Source organism: Geotrypetes seraphini, chromosome 2 (assembly GCF_902459505.1).
Source record: "Geotrypetes seraphini chromosome 2, aGeoSer1.1, whole genome shotgun sequence".
Classification (NCBI taxonomy): Eukaryota; Metazoa; Chordata; class Amphibia; order Gymnophiona; family Dermophiidae; genus Geotrypetes; species Geotrypetes seraphini.
In genome coordinates, this window is record NC_047085.1 from 236,854,072 (window position 1) to 236,868,950 (window position 14,879).

The 14,879-nt window shown below is 43.3% G+C and overlaps 1 protein-coding gene across 8 annotated transcripts in view; it reads left to right on the forward strand.

Annotated features, from left to right (window-relative positions):
• ATF7IP (activating transcription factor 7 interacting protein) overlaps nucleotides 1-14,879 on the forward strand; it is a 353,654-nt gene that overhangs the window by 150,859 nt on the left and 187,916 nt on the right. For all 8 annotated transcript variants that reach the window (XM_033935226.1, XM_033935228.1, XM_033935229.1 and 5 more), the window contains one exon: nucleotides 2,699-4,386. In XM_033935226.1, the coding sequence (XP_033791117.1) occupies nucleotides 2,706-4,386 (1,681 nt within the window). In that variant the 5' untranslated portion in view covers nucleotides 2,699-2,705. Of the gene's footprint in view, nucleotides 1-2,698; nucleotides 4,387-14,879 lie in introns of those variants that run through there.

Consider the following 14,879-nt stretch of genomic DNA (forward strand, 5'->3'; position numbering starts at 1 on the left):
CCTCCAGGACAACTGCTCTTTGCCCTCCTTCAGCGGCCCAAGAATCTTTAGACAAGCAGCAGCTCTGTGTGATTTTAACTTTGGCACAGAGCTGCCCCTAAGCAGTAGTTTAGCGCGGTTTCATGAGGCAGCCTCGGGGCCTTTGCTAGGCTGGCCCACATCGCATCATCGAAGTGGGCTGGCCTAGCAAAGGCCCCAAGGCTGCCTCATGAAACCACGCTAAACTACTGCTTAGGGGCAGCTCTGTGCCGAAGTTAAAAGCACACAGAGCTGCCGCTGCTGGTCGGGAGGTGCGGAGACAAGGCAGGAAGCATACGCTGCAGGAGTCCCGGCGAAGGCAGGAGTCCCGGCACAGCGATGGCAACAGAAAGTTGCAAGTCTGCTGACACCGGCACCTTTCGTTGCGGCGGGGACCCGAATCCTTCGTGGACTGGCAAGATTTTTTTGCGGACCGACACTGGTCCGCAGACCGGCGGTTGAAGAACTGTGGTTTAGATCACCTTTTTGTATTCTTCACGGGACGCCTCAAACGTATGGTGGCGTCCAAAGCCTCCATCGCTTGATGGGTCCAGGAGGACATTCTTTACGCTTGCTTGATGGCAGGAAAGTGGTTGGCGAAAGAACTTCATGACCATTCCGCCAGAGCGATGGCTACTTCTTGGACTCGGTCCAGAGGTTTTTTCCTTGGAGGAGTTTTGTCTTGCAGCTACTTGGTCTTCCGAGAGTGTTTTTTCTCAGCATTACCGGTTGGATGTGTGACTGGATGCATTTAGTGCTTTGGTTGTTGTGGAGGCAGCATTTGCTTCCCACCAAGATTGAGGATTGCTTTGCTACATCCCATTGGTAAGAACATAAGCAATGCCTCCGCTGGGTCAGACCTGAGGTTCATCGTGCCCAGCAGTCCGCTCATGCGGCGGCCCAACAGGTCCAGGACCTGTGCAGTAATCCTCTATCTATACCCCTCTATCCCCTTTTCCAGCAGGAAATTGTCCAATCCTATCTTGAACCCCAGTACCGTACTCTGCCCTATTATACCCTCTGGAAGCGCATTCCAGGTGTCCACCACACACTGGGTAAAGAAGAACTTCCTAGCATTCGTTTTGAATCTATCCTTTTTCAACTTTTTTGAATGTCCTCTTGTTTTTTTATTTTTCAAAAGTTTGAAGAATCTGTCCCTCTCGGGATTCATCTGCTTCTGCTGCTAAGGAAGGAAAAATTATGTTCTTACCTGTTAATTTTCTTTCCTTTAGACGCAGCAGATGAATCCATTGCCCCACCCTTTCTGGATATTGTCTGTTGGTTTTTTCTTTTGCAACTTTCAGAGTTTGGTATTATTGATGGTTGTATTCTGTATTATTGCCTTTTGAGATTTATTATGGGAAATAAGATTTTTACATGCTATGCCTATTGATGGTTACGGATGCTTGGGCAAGGAGCTATACTGAAGATATAGGAGGATTGCCATCCAATAGGACCACCTGTTAATCAGTTTCTCTATCTCCACCTGCTGGTAGATGTGTGCTATCCCATTGGTCTCTGGATTCATCTGCTGCGTCTAAAGGAAAGAAAAATAACAGGTAAGAACATAATTTTTCCATTGTACGTGCTAGAAGCGCTTAAATCCTTGAGCCTATCTCGCCCACAGTTTTAGAAATTTTTCAAACACTCTTGGTTCCCTGAGGCAGGAACGAAACGTGTTCTCAGAACCTGCAAGTTATGAGATAAGTTTGCTGTTCTGAGTTATAATATCAAGTTTATAAGAGTGAAAAGTGTAGCCTTAGAGCACAAATGCAAATATCTTAAACAGTTGCATATTTTACAACAAGTTTTTGAATATGATGATTGGGCGGTGAGGTGGTAGTGTTGGGGCTCTCCCCTGTTATCACCTCCATTTCTCTGAGCATAAGATTCATTAACAGTTGTGCATAATTTAAACCATGTTATTGTGAATATTCATGAGTGATTATTTCATTATATTCAGCATTTTACTGCAGACAATTTTAAAGTTAAAAAAAAGCCATAAAATCACCATTCTAATGACGTCATGACACTAACATACGATAATGTTATAGGATTTGTTAGGGCGTCTTATGTAACACCTAAAAGGCGATTCTGCAAAGGACATCCAACAATATAGATGCGCTTAGATTTGCTCAGCACCGCTGAGCACAATTCTCTATAATTTTTAGATGTCCTTTATAGAGTTAGGCACATTGAGAGCACTTGAAGAATATATGTATTTTATAAAACTTTCTGTTTAAAATATGCAAAGGGATTTTTTTTTTTGTTTTGTATTTTAACTCTTCCTGCTTTTAGGATATGATTCTTTTCTATTTCTGCAATAGCTCTTCCATCACATTCTTCCTCTTGATTGGTACTTAAGCTTCCTTGTAAGCTTTTATTTTATGTTACTGCAGATTGCTGCTTTTGTTTTTCTCTATCTGAAATATTTGTTTAAAATGTTAAATTCCCATACACAAATTTAATTGCAGATTTTCTTTCATTGCTGGCTTCTCAAAACTATTTCGGAATTTTAGAACAAGTATTGGTGTAATAGGTGACTGAAAAATTTTGTGAATTATATTTGCATCATATCAGATATTGTCTAGGCAGGGGGCTTTTAGATATTCTGAACTGATATCATTTCTTGTTTCTGTACCTCTTAAATGTTCACACTTTTTTTGTTTGTTTGTTTTAGGTTCGAGATGGAGGGTACAGAGGAACCTCAGAAAAAGATTTTCAAGGCTCGTAAAACAATGAGAACAAGTGATCGTCAGCAGCTGGAAGCGGTGTATAAAGTGAAAGATGGCCTACTGAAATCTAGTGAAGTTAAGCTGTTCAATGGCAAACATGAGAATGGAGATTCTGATGCAGCGTCCCCTTTAAATGACATGGATTATGTAGAGGATAAAATAGAATTCAATGGTATAGATATCTGCCTTGAACCTGATGACAAAAAGGAAGATGAAGACGTTCCATCTGCCACATATTCTGACTTAAGAACAGACAGTAAAAACTGTGACCAAGATGGAGACTTGAACCCAGAATTTAAACCATTGTCTTTGGAAACTGTAATTCATGAACAGGAGCAGGAGAACTCTAACATAACAGCTAGTGAAGCAGAAAATGAGATGCTTGATGTCAATAGCGATAATAATTGTCCCACAGAAAATGGAATAGAAAGCAAAATTGTTGCTCAGAAAGAAACAGATATTTTGTTAGAAAATGAAATTGAACATGAGCAGGATTTTTTTGAAGAAAAAATGGAGCTGAATGCTAGTTCTTGTAATTTGATACCTCTTGAATCTCTAAGTTTAGATCTTCTACATTCTGATTTTCAAGGGCTTCAGGACTCTGAAGAGGAAAAAATAATGGTGAAAGAGGAGGGGAAAGGTTTAGTTGAAATGAATAATAAGGTAAAAGGAATTGTAGAAGAAAAGCAGGGAAGAGAAGAAAAGAGGGTGGATGAGGAAATACAAAAGGAAGAAGAAATAGGGGTGCTTATAGAAATAGAGAACAAAGAAGAGAGGATTGTGGAAGAGCAGATGGATGAGGAGCAGATAAAGGAAGCAGAGTTAAAGAAAGAGGAAAAGGAGGAGAAGGAAGGTAACATACTGACAAAGGTGGAGGATAAAAAAGAAAATGGGATAGTGAAGGAAGAGGAAAAACCAAATGTGCTAAATGTGGAAGGAAAAGAAGAAAAACCAGAGAGAGATGAAGAAATGATGGATGAGGATAAAGTTGAGGAAGAAGAAAAGATAGAAAAAGAAATAGTAAAAGCTATAGGCCAGATGAAGGAAGAGAAACAGCCAAGAGTAATTCAAGAAATGGAAAAGGAAGGAGCTAAAGTAGGGATTTTGGAATCAAATAAGCATGAGGAAATGAAGGGAGAAGATGGAGAAATACAAAAAGAAACACAAGAGGAGAAAGAAGTAGAAAAACTGGGAATAATGGAGGAAAATGATGGAGATGCTGGAGAAGAAGCCATATCTAGCAGCATGGAAATTGACCAGTGTTCAAAAGATGAGGAAGAAGGATCAATTGGCTTTCCAGAAACAAGTGCTGATAAATCATCAAATTTACCAAGTGGGTGCAGTCTAGAAAGCCCAGATTCTATGGAAACAGATGAAATTATTCCAATTTTGGAAAAGCTGGCACCAGTAGGTGATGAACTGAACTGTTTCCCAAAAGTTTCTCTGCTTTCAGGAGACAAAATAAGTCATGATTTGGATGGCAAAATAGAAAACAGTCTGGGTTCATCATTAAAGCAGGAGGGTGTGGAAAGTTTGCCCACAGATGCCTTTTTGGTCCTTTCTGATGAGGAAGAACCTTGTACTGTGGAGGAAGATACTGAAGTGCTGGTTCCAAGAGAGTCCGACAGTCAAGGTTAGAGACATTCATTAATTTATGTTTGGTTAATATTCAAGTATACAATTTGCTATTTTCAGGAGACACATGGGATAGATTTACTAAAGTGTGTTACCACATTAGACACTAATACCATTTATGTGTGGTGTTAGTAATAGATCTCAATGCATTAAATGGGATCTGTAGAAAATAAAATATATTGACTTATGTGAGCATGCATTAATATAGTAGTGTACATTACCAAATCTAGCTTTTAATTTGCCTTAAATACTTGTGAGGTAGATTAAGAAAAATGGCTAGTTAAATCAGATAGTACTGCATTTGCACATTAAGATTGGTTAGTGATTTGTCTGTAATATCTGTAAAATTTCCTAGCAGCAGCACCTCCTTTTCATTCCCAACCTTTGAATATGTCTGGCCAGATCTAATTCTCCATATGAGGTGGAGGTCTGTCGACATCACCTGAATTAATGGAAATGCTGCCTTGGCAGTCCTTGATGCTTCATCATTCCCCACACCCCGTACATTTCAGTAACTTTGGTGGTATTCTTGACACATGATATTTCTTCTTATTGGAGGCCTCTCTTTACTAGCCAGATTGCTTGGTGTGACCATGTCCCATTCATGGGACTCATTGAACCTTGTCTCTGTAATGGGAATATTCAAGTTCTTCTCCATTAATAGGGCTTGGAGGTCTAGAACTTTGTTGCTTAGACAGTAACATTTTTGTTTCATTTCTTCCCAGTGTAGTGTGCTGGTTTTCTTATACCTTGTTCTTAGTCTCCTCTTCTTTGAGTGAATTACTGAGATTTTAAAACATTCAAAATACAACGCTGAGACTCGTCTACTCATTGAAGAAACATGACTAAATTTCTGAGGCATACATTGACTCACATTGGCTTCCAATCTAGGAAAGAATACAATTTAAATTCTACTGTATACAGTGGTGCCTCACACAACGAACTTAATTGGTTCCAGGAGCAAGTTTGTTATGCGAAACGTTCGTTATGTGAAACGCGTTTTCCCATAAGAATACATGTAAAAAAAAATAATTCGTTCTGCAGCATAAAATATGCTAAGATGACATAAAAAAAGATAAATTTTTGGTTATTATTTTTATTTAGATACATCTAAAAACATAATTGTTTTTTAAAACAACACACATTTTTTAAATTTAAAGACAGACTAAGTAGAGTCTAATTTTACAGTGAGAGAGGGCAGAGTCTCAGCGGCAAAAACTGGGACTTAACTGTTCATTTTTTTTTTTTTCTACCGTGTTTCCCCGATGATAAGGCAGGGCCATCAAATAAGACAGCCCCCCCTTTTTAGAAAAAAATGTAAAATAAGGCACCCCCCCGCAAATAAGCCACCCACCGATACCTGCGCTTACCCGAATCGGGTGGTACGGTGGGTGACTCCGTGTGGTCCCTGGCACCCCCGACACGATCGGGGCAAGAGGGAGCTCAAGCCCTCTTGCCCCCCCGACTCCCCGACACGATCGGGGCAAGAGGGAGCCCAAGCCCTCTTGCCCCCCCCCGACTCCCCGACACGATCGGGGCAAGAGGGAGCCCAAGCCCTCTTGCCCCCCCGCCTCCCCGACACGATCGGGGCAAGAGGGAGCCCAAGCCCTCTTGCCCCCCCGACTCCCCGACACGATCGGGGCAAGAGGGAGCCCAAGCCCTCTTGCCCCGCCGATTCCCCAACTCCCCGACAATATCGGGCCAGGAGGGAGCCCAAGTCCTCCTGGCCACGGCGACCCCCTAACCCCACCCTGCACTACATTACGGGCAGGAGGGATCCCAGGCCCTCCTGCCCTCGACGCAAACCCCCCCTCCCCCCAACGACCGCCCCCCCCAAGAACCTCCGACCGCCCCCCCAGCCGACCCGCGACCCCCCTGGCCAACCCCCACGACACCCCCAACCCCCTTCCCCGTACCTTTCTGTAGTTGGCCGGACAGACGGGAGCCAAACCCGCCTGTCCGGCAGGCAGCCAACGACGGAATGAGGCCGGATTGGCCCATCCGTCCCAAAGCTCCGCCTACTGGTGGGGCCTAAGGCGCCTGGGCCAATCAGAATAGGCCCGGGAGCCTTAGGTCCCTCCTGGGGGCAGGGCCTGAGGCACATGGTCGGGTTGGGCCCATGTGCCTCAGGCCCCGCCCCCAGGAGGGACCTAAGGCTCCCGGGCCTATTCTGATTGGCCCAGGCGCCTTAGGCCCCACCAGTAGGCGGAGCTTTGGGACGGATGGGCCAATCCGGCCTCATTCCGTCGTTGGCTGCCTGCCGGACAGGCGGGTTTGGCTCCCGTCTGTCCGGCCAACTACAGAAAGGTACGGGGAAGGGGGTTGGGGGTGTCGGGGTCGGCCAGGGGGGTCGCAGGTCGGCTGGGGGGCGGTCGGAGGTTCTTGGGGGGGGGGCGGTCGTTGGGGGGAGGGGGGGTTTGCGTCGAGGGCAGGAGGGCCTGGGATCCCTCCTGCCCGTAATGTAGTGCAGGGTGGGGTTAGGGGGTCGCCGTGGCCAGGAGGACTTGGGCTCCCTCCTGGCCCGATCGTGTCGGGGAGTCGGGGGGGCAAGAGGGCTTGGGCTCCCTCTTGCCCCGATCGTGTCGGGGAGTCGGGGGGGCAAGAGGGCTTGAGCTCCCTCTTGCCCCGATCGTGTCGGGGAGTCGGGGGGGCAAGAGGGCTTGGGCTCCCTCTTGCCCCGATCGTGTCGGGGAGTCGGGGGGGCAAGAGGGCTTGGGCTCCCTCTTGCCCCGATCGTGTCGGGGAGTCGGGGGGAGCAAGAGGGAGCCAGGCGGAGAGAGGGCAGTTAAGCGCAGTGCCTGCGCGGAAGGATGCAGCTCGGGCGACTTCGTTGTGTGAAACGAAGTTCGTTGTACGAATCAAGACATAAAGTTCGTTGTGCGCAGCGTTCGCTGTGCGAGGCGTCCGTTATGCGAGGCACCACTGTACTATTTAAAACCATAAACGGAGTCAGCCCAATCTACCTAAACAACCGCCTCATCCAAACTACCTCTACCAGGCATAGAAAAACACACACCCCATTCACCTACCCTCCTATCAAAGAAGTAAAATGGAAAAAACTATACGATGTACTAGCCACTCAAGCAGCAAAAATAGATAACCAAATCTCCAACCTATTGATAACAACCCCAGACTACAAGATTTTCAGAAAGGAAATAAAAACTATACTCTTCAAGAAATCCCTTAACAAAGCTTAATACCACGAATACCCCCTTCTTACCATCCCCTCCCTTACCCCTGATCCTACTTATCCCTCTCTTGGAAATGACCTCTGATCTAACTTTGTAACCCTTCTTCCATAACTCTTTTGTAATCCGCTTTGAACCGAAAGGTAATGGCGGAATAGAAATCTGTAATGTAATGTCATCCCTCCCTCTGTAATTCCCTATCCTAATTGTCCTGTTTATCTGTCTTAATTATATTGCAAGCTGTGTCGAGCAGTGACTGTTTCTTACATGGTTAATGTTATATACACTGCTGCATGCGTCTGACAGTGCTATAGAAATGATTAGTAGTATTTTCCAAATTTTATTTATTTAGGGGGAAAGTGAAAGGGATTGGGACTTGTATACCACCTTTTTTGTAGTTTTACAGTCACATTCAAAGTGGTTTTACATACAGGTATTTGAAGCATTTTCCCTATCTATCCTAGTGGGCTCACAATCTATCTAATGTACCTGGGACAGTGGATGATTAAGTGACTTGCCCAGGGTCACAAGGAGCAGTGCAGGTTTTAAACCCATAATCTGAGTGTTGAAGCTGTAGCCATACTATAAAATCATTTCTCCAAAGACCAGCAGAATAGCAACTCCTCACAGATAGGAAATGTCATCCGAAAGAGCCAGTGTAGAAAACTTCCCAGCTCAGACTGTCTAGAAGTTTTTTTAAGAAGCCTCACTATGCAGGCATATTATCTTCTGCTGGGCTTGTCTCAGGTTCTAGAGCCATTAAGATATATCCTAAATGCATACTGGAAAAAACATTGTAAAACTTCAGTTTTTTCACATTATTGTATTTGCAGTCCTTTAAGGATTCCCTTTTCTCCTTAGTAAAGTTTTTGGTTGAATTCTATTATTTTTCCCAGTGCAAAAGAGACATGAGTCTTGATCAGTGGGCTATTCTCTTTTACCCGTTAATTTTGCAGAAGGGATCCTCTACAGTTTTACAGTTCTGCCTCCTTGTGTCATTGGGCAGTGCCTCATCTCCTTAGTTTTTTTTCTTCTGCAAGCGAGTTGAGAAGGTGTCTTTCCTTGTCATCAGTAGAAGATGAATCCAGATAAGTCGGTTGTGTTCACCTACCAGCAGGCAAGTTGAGTTCTGCCATATATGCAATGACCTGCTCATTAGTACTTCAGTATTCTCTATCTTAGTAGGCGGGTGAATGGTGTCTCCTGGTCCTAGTTTCATCTCTTGCGCTGAAGGGTCAGCAAGTAGTAGCTTAGTCTGACTCCGCTGAGCTGTTCTGTGCTCTTGTTTTAGCTCTGCTAATTCAGTTGAGCGTGGGGATTAGGCCTTCTGGGTGCCTATATGGGTACATCTGGTGATGACAGTTGCCTATCCATCCCTGGTGACCCCTGTATGGTGTTAGCCCTGCACTCTGCCTCCTCCCCCAAATAAATAAAATAAACCCACCTCCAGCACACAAGCAAATCCCAGAAGGTGTACAATGGTTTCAGGAACTTCAGGAGAGAAAGCAGCCAGTGATTTACTGTACTCGTATGTGTGCTACCTATAACATCAGTGAGTGTGTTATTTCTTTTGCTTGCTTCCCTCCTGCACTATTTTCACACACTTGACCACAAGAGTGGTCCCTATGTTGCAGAAGTATTTGTGCACAGGCTTACCAGTTTTCCTCCCACATGACTGTGCTCCAGGAGAGCAGCAGTCTCCTTTTCTCTGTGTTTTCTAGGCCATGCATTGTCTCTACGGCTCTCCCTTGGTAGCCAAACTTTACAACTTCAAAGGCTTAGTACTTGTGTTCAAGTCCTTACACTTGATTCTTCAGGCGCAAAGTAGAGCCAAGAAAAGCCAGCATAGATGCCTTGATTTAGCCATGGCCTGCAGTTAACAGATGTAAGTTTTTTTCCCCCCATGGCCAATGATAGGCCGGAAGAAAATCGACCCATGAAGGGATGGTTAAGAAGACTAAGAATGTTATAATCCGCCTCTATCGTTCCATGGTGCGACCTCACCTGGGGTATTGTGTTCAATTCTGGTCTCCTTAATGTCAAAAAAGATATAGCGGCACTAGAAAAGATTCAAAGAAGAGCTACCAAGATGATAAAGGGGATGGAACTTCTCTCATATGAGGAAAAACTAAAACGGTCAGGGCTCTTCAGCTTGGAAAAGAGACAACTGATGGGCGATATGATTGAAGTCTACAAAATCCTGAGTGGGGTAGAATGGGTACAAGTGGATCGATTTTTCACTCCGTCAAAAATTACAAAGTCTAGCAGACACTTGATGAAGGTACAGGGAAATACTTTTAAAACCAATAGGAGGAAATATTTTTTCACTCAGAATAGTTAAGCTCTGGAACACATTGCCAGAGGTTGTGGTAAGACTGGATAGCGTAGCTGGTTTTAAGAACAGTTTGGACAATTTCCTGGAGGAAAATGTCCATAGTCTGTTATTGAGAAAGACATGGGACAAGCCACTGGAATGTTGCTTCTCTATGGGTTTTGGCCAGGTACTAGTGACCTGGACTGGCCACCATGAGAACAGGCTACTGGTTTTGATGAACCATTAGTCTGACCCAGTAAGGCTATTCTTATGTGATTCTCTTGGCCCCGGTTTGGCTGCACCGCTATAGTACATGAATCTAATTCAGCTGTGACACAGTGGTTAGAGCTACAGCCTCTACACCCTGAGGTTCTGTGGTTCAAATCCCGTGCGGCTTCCTGCGACCCTGGGCAAGTTGCTTAATCCTATACTGCCCCGACTATATTAGATAGCCTGTCCACTTTAACAGATAGGGAAAATGCTTGAAGTACCTGTGTGTAAACTGCTTTGAGTGTGGTTGTATAACTACAAAAAGGTGGTGTAGAAGTCCCAATCCTTTCAGGTATTGCTGGATGAGTGACTCAGACTACTACTTCACCCAATGCTGCTCTCGTGTTCAATTGGCCTGGAGAGTTCGGAACGCTTTGGGCTATGGCTCTTGAGCGCTTAGCTCTAAGGAAGAATAGTTATTCAGAAGGGGTCATAGCTACTCTGTTATGATTTAAGAAGCTCACCATGGTCACAGCCCTATGCTATGGCTTGAAAGACCTTTCAGTGCTGGAGTGTGGAACAGAAGGTAGAGCCTCTTAGGGCTCTGGTTTCTGTGGTCCTATCATTTCTTCAGGATTGTGTCAAACAGGGCCTAGCAGTTGGCTCCCTCAAGGTACATGTAGTAAGCCTCTCGTGCTTTAGGGTCCCACTGGAGAAGGGTTTTTTGGCTTCTCATTTGCATGTGTCCAGGTTTCTGATGGAAGTGTTGTGATTACATCCTCCTGTGCGACAACCATGTGCAGTCTGGAATCTTAATATTATGTTGCTGGCCCTCAGTAAAGCCCTGTATGAGCCTTTACAAGAGGTGTTGCTGATGGACGTGATCATCAAGACAGTTTTCCTGGTAGCCATAATCTTGGCAAGAAAGGTTGCAGAGCTTTAGCCTCTGTCATCTAGAAAGCTGTTCCTCAGATTTACGAAGGCTGATTGATGTTTAAGCACATGCCTTCCTTTCTGCCAAAGGCAGTGTCAGCGGTCCATGTCAATCAGGAGATCCAACTGCTATCGTTCCATGCTACAGGCATAAAGAAAAAGGACAAAGTTTTAGCATTATTGGAAGTAAGGAGAGTACTTCTCCATTATCTAGAGATGACAAATGATTTTGATCTTTCAGATCATATTTTGTGTTCACCAGTCTTGGCAGACTGGGAAAGCCAGCTTCCAAGGCTCCTATTTCCAGATGGGAGCCGCATGAATATTTCATCTGCATAAATTTGCTGTAGTAAACAGTTGCCAATCTCTCTGAAGGTACATTCCACCAGGCTTCCTCATAGGCAGAATCCTGGGCAAGGAGATTTGTAGTGCAGCTACATGGCCTACTTCTCTTACTTTAACAAAGTTTTATAAAGTGGATGTGTCAGCACAAACGGACACCACATTTGGGTCCTTGGTGCTAGAAGCAGGCTCATCTGCCCTGCCTTGCCCAACCCTTCCCTAGACTCGGGGGATAGCTTTGGTACTTCCCACTGGTCAAAATTCATGTCTCTCTTGCACTGGAAGGGAAGGTTAGGTTAGGTTCTTACCTCAATAATTTTCTTTATAGTATAAAGAGCTGAGAGTTTTGATGCCCGTCCTGTCGGATATCAATTAAGCCTGCTTCCTGTCTCAGACATGTATGTCTGTCTCCAAGTGCTTGTCTTGGAGCAGCCAAAAGAGTATTGGTGTGATTTACAGGCCTCCTTCACAAATTAAGAAGTGGACAGAAATGTAATAGTAGTCATTCAGAATATATTTTAAAAAGGGGAAGTTTTTATTAATAGGTAATTTTTAACATGCCGGATGTTGATTGAGGTATCCCAATTGCAGGGTCTTCTGGAAATAGGTAGATCCAGCAGTTGGTAATTGAACCCAAGCGGGATGGAGTCATACTGGGAAAGTATTTCTGATGTTACAGTGGGTGATCTATGCCAGGGTACACCTGGTGGGGCCTCCGCGTGTGCAGATCACTGGACTTGATGGACCTAGGGTCTGATCCGGAGATGGCAATTGGGTTATTCCATGTCAAGTGATCAAGGGCTCCCTGCATGACCATCATGGATTTTGATAAAACTTTATGCACAAAGTCCCACATGTATCAAACGAACTTTGGTAAAGTTTTAGTTTCGCCTGTGAAATATTCGTGGAGATATAGCCATTTCTTTGACCCCATACTGCAATGACATACAGTACGACAGTGACATTCTGACAACTTTGAGACACAATATCTCACGAGCTATGTTTCCAAAAACACTGAAACTTAGCTACCCTGCACAACTTTTGGAGCTCTATTCAGTGCTACCAATAATAATTTTTGTCGAGCACTGAGTGAATGGCTGAATTACAGTAAACTTGGCCGAAAAAATTAGTGCTCCAAAAAAAGTCAAAGTTTGACATTACTTAGCTCCCACAAGAATTGAGTAATAAATGTGAAATTTGGCGCATAATGTCTCAGTACAACGTTGTTTTCAAAAGTACAATTTCAACCTCCAAGCTCTTTCCATTAGTTTACAAATTAAGTGTAAAGTTGCTAATTTGTGTAAAAAGGCCAAAAATAGGGTATTTTCAGCCTGCTTTTACAGAAAAATACCTTTCAGAAACTCTTTCAAATCAGTCTCATTAGAAAGAGCATATTTCAAACTCCCTAGAAAAGTGGGCTTCATTTTTCAACGCAGGTTAACAATGCCCGAAAAAGGGGGACAAAGTTGGGAGATGTCACCATGGCAACGGCCTACGTTTCAACTTACAATTATGTCACTTTTCACACTGTTTTTCCCTGTTTATTTTTACTCAAGCTTTGGGTACAATTATAGTGTTCTTAATTAATGATTATTCCTAACTAGAAATTGAGGTGATAATTTTGTTGCATGCAGATCACAAATTACAACTTGTTTTCTTTTTCAGATCCACATTATTATTAATTCAGTTTAAAATGGATGCCAACGAATCGACTAATAATAATCCTTTTCTGCCAGACTGTGCCATTGGGCAAAAATTGTTGTCAAAGTGTCATGACAGCACATTTTATTCTAAAAAATGTGGGCTCATTTTTTTACATAATTTGTCAACCGATGAAAAATTGCTTATCACTCGGCGCTCTGAAGTTGAACTGATGGATAAAGACCAAATCTGCCTCCACCACAAAGCAAAGTATCTCGACAAATACGAATTAAAGCAAACATCGTGTTGTAATCGATTTGAAAAGAAAAATCACATTGTTCAAAGTGGATTGTTAAAAGTCGATCTTGCCATGTCTAATGATTTTAGAAAAGTGGCAAAAATAAATATCAAGCAAGGTCAGAAACTTTGCAGTAGGTGCAAAGCCCAATACGTTTCAATGAGTGAAGCTACTGCAGCATCTTCATCTTCAGACGATTTTGATATCAGCATCTCCGATGCAGTTGATCAAAGCTTGACTGCTTTAGGAACCTCTCCATTGAAAATTCGAAGGTTAGCTAGTAGAGATAAAGCCGGCTATGTGATAGGAAAAATTGAACGTGTGCAGAATGTGATAGCCAAGAAGATTACATCTGCTGCTGGAGTTTCAGCTGAAGAAGTTGGGCCGTCTCGTCAGTCTGTAGAATACAAGTTATGTGAAGATTACACTGACCTCATTGAAGAAATGAAAACGAAAATTGCAATATTCAACAGGTCAATGAAAGTTCAATTATTGACGATGGCCCCAAAAAGTTGGTCAATAAAGGAAACAGCAATGAAGTTTGGCGTTTCAGAGCGCATGGTCAGAACAGCCCAAAAAGTAAAGAAAGAGGAAGGCAAAAATGGATGCAAAAATTGGCAAGTCCCTTCCAAAAGAAATTGCAAATAGAGTTCAAGATTTTTACGAAGACGATGAATTCAGCAGAATATGTCCTGACAAAAAAGATTGCATTTCAGTCCGCCTCAATGGTTTAAAAGTACAAAAGCAAAAGCGGCTGCTGTTGTGTAATTTAAAAGAGCTGTACATGGCGTACTGTAACAAATACGGAACTGAAATTGGTTTTTCCAAATTCTGTGAGCTCAGGCCAAAGTGGTGTGTAACCGTTGGTGCATCAGGTACACACTCCGTGTGTGTCTGCACGATACATCAAAATGTAAAGCTCATGCTACAAGGCGCCAATGTCAAAGAGAACTACAAAGTTCTTATGGAAAAAACTGTGTGCGACCTAAATGTCAAGGACTGTATGCTACAATGATGTCAAAACTGCCCTGGTGAAGAAGCACTAACAGCATACCTGGAAGAAATATTCAAGGATTTAGATCCAGAAGAATCAATAGAATTTAAGCAATGGGTTCACGCTGACTGTGAAACATTAGAAACAAGCGTACTAACCATGGACAACTTTATTGAAAGACTTGCAAGCAAGATTTGGAAGTTGACAAGCCACCATTTCATTTCAAAACATCAAAGTGAATATTTGAAGATGTTGAAGACAGGCTTAAAAGAAACGGAAATGATCGTTTTGATGGATTTCGCTGAAAATTACTCATTTGTTGTACAGGATGCCGCCCAAGGCTTTCACTGGGAAAATTCACAAGCTACGGTACATCCTTTTGTTGCATATTACCTCAATGAAGTGGGCACATTGCAAGTTGTAAACTGTTGCATTATTTCTGATCATATGCAACATGATACGATATCTGTACACGTGTTTATTCAAAAGTTGATCGAATTTTTGGTAACTCAAACAAACATTACCAAAATATACTACTTCAGAGACGGCTCAGCTGCACAATATAAAAACT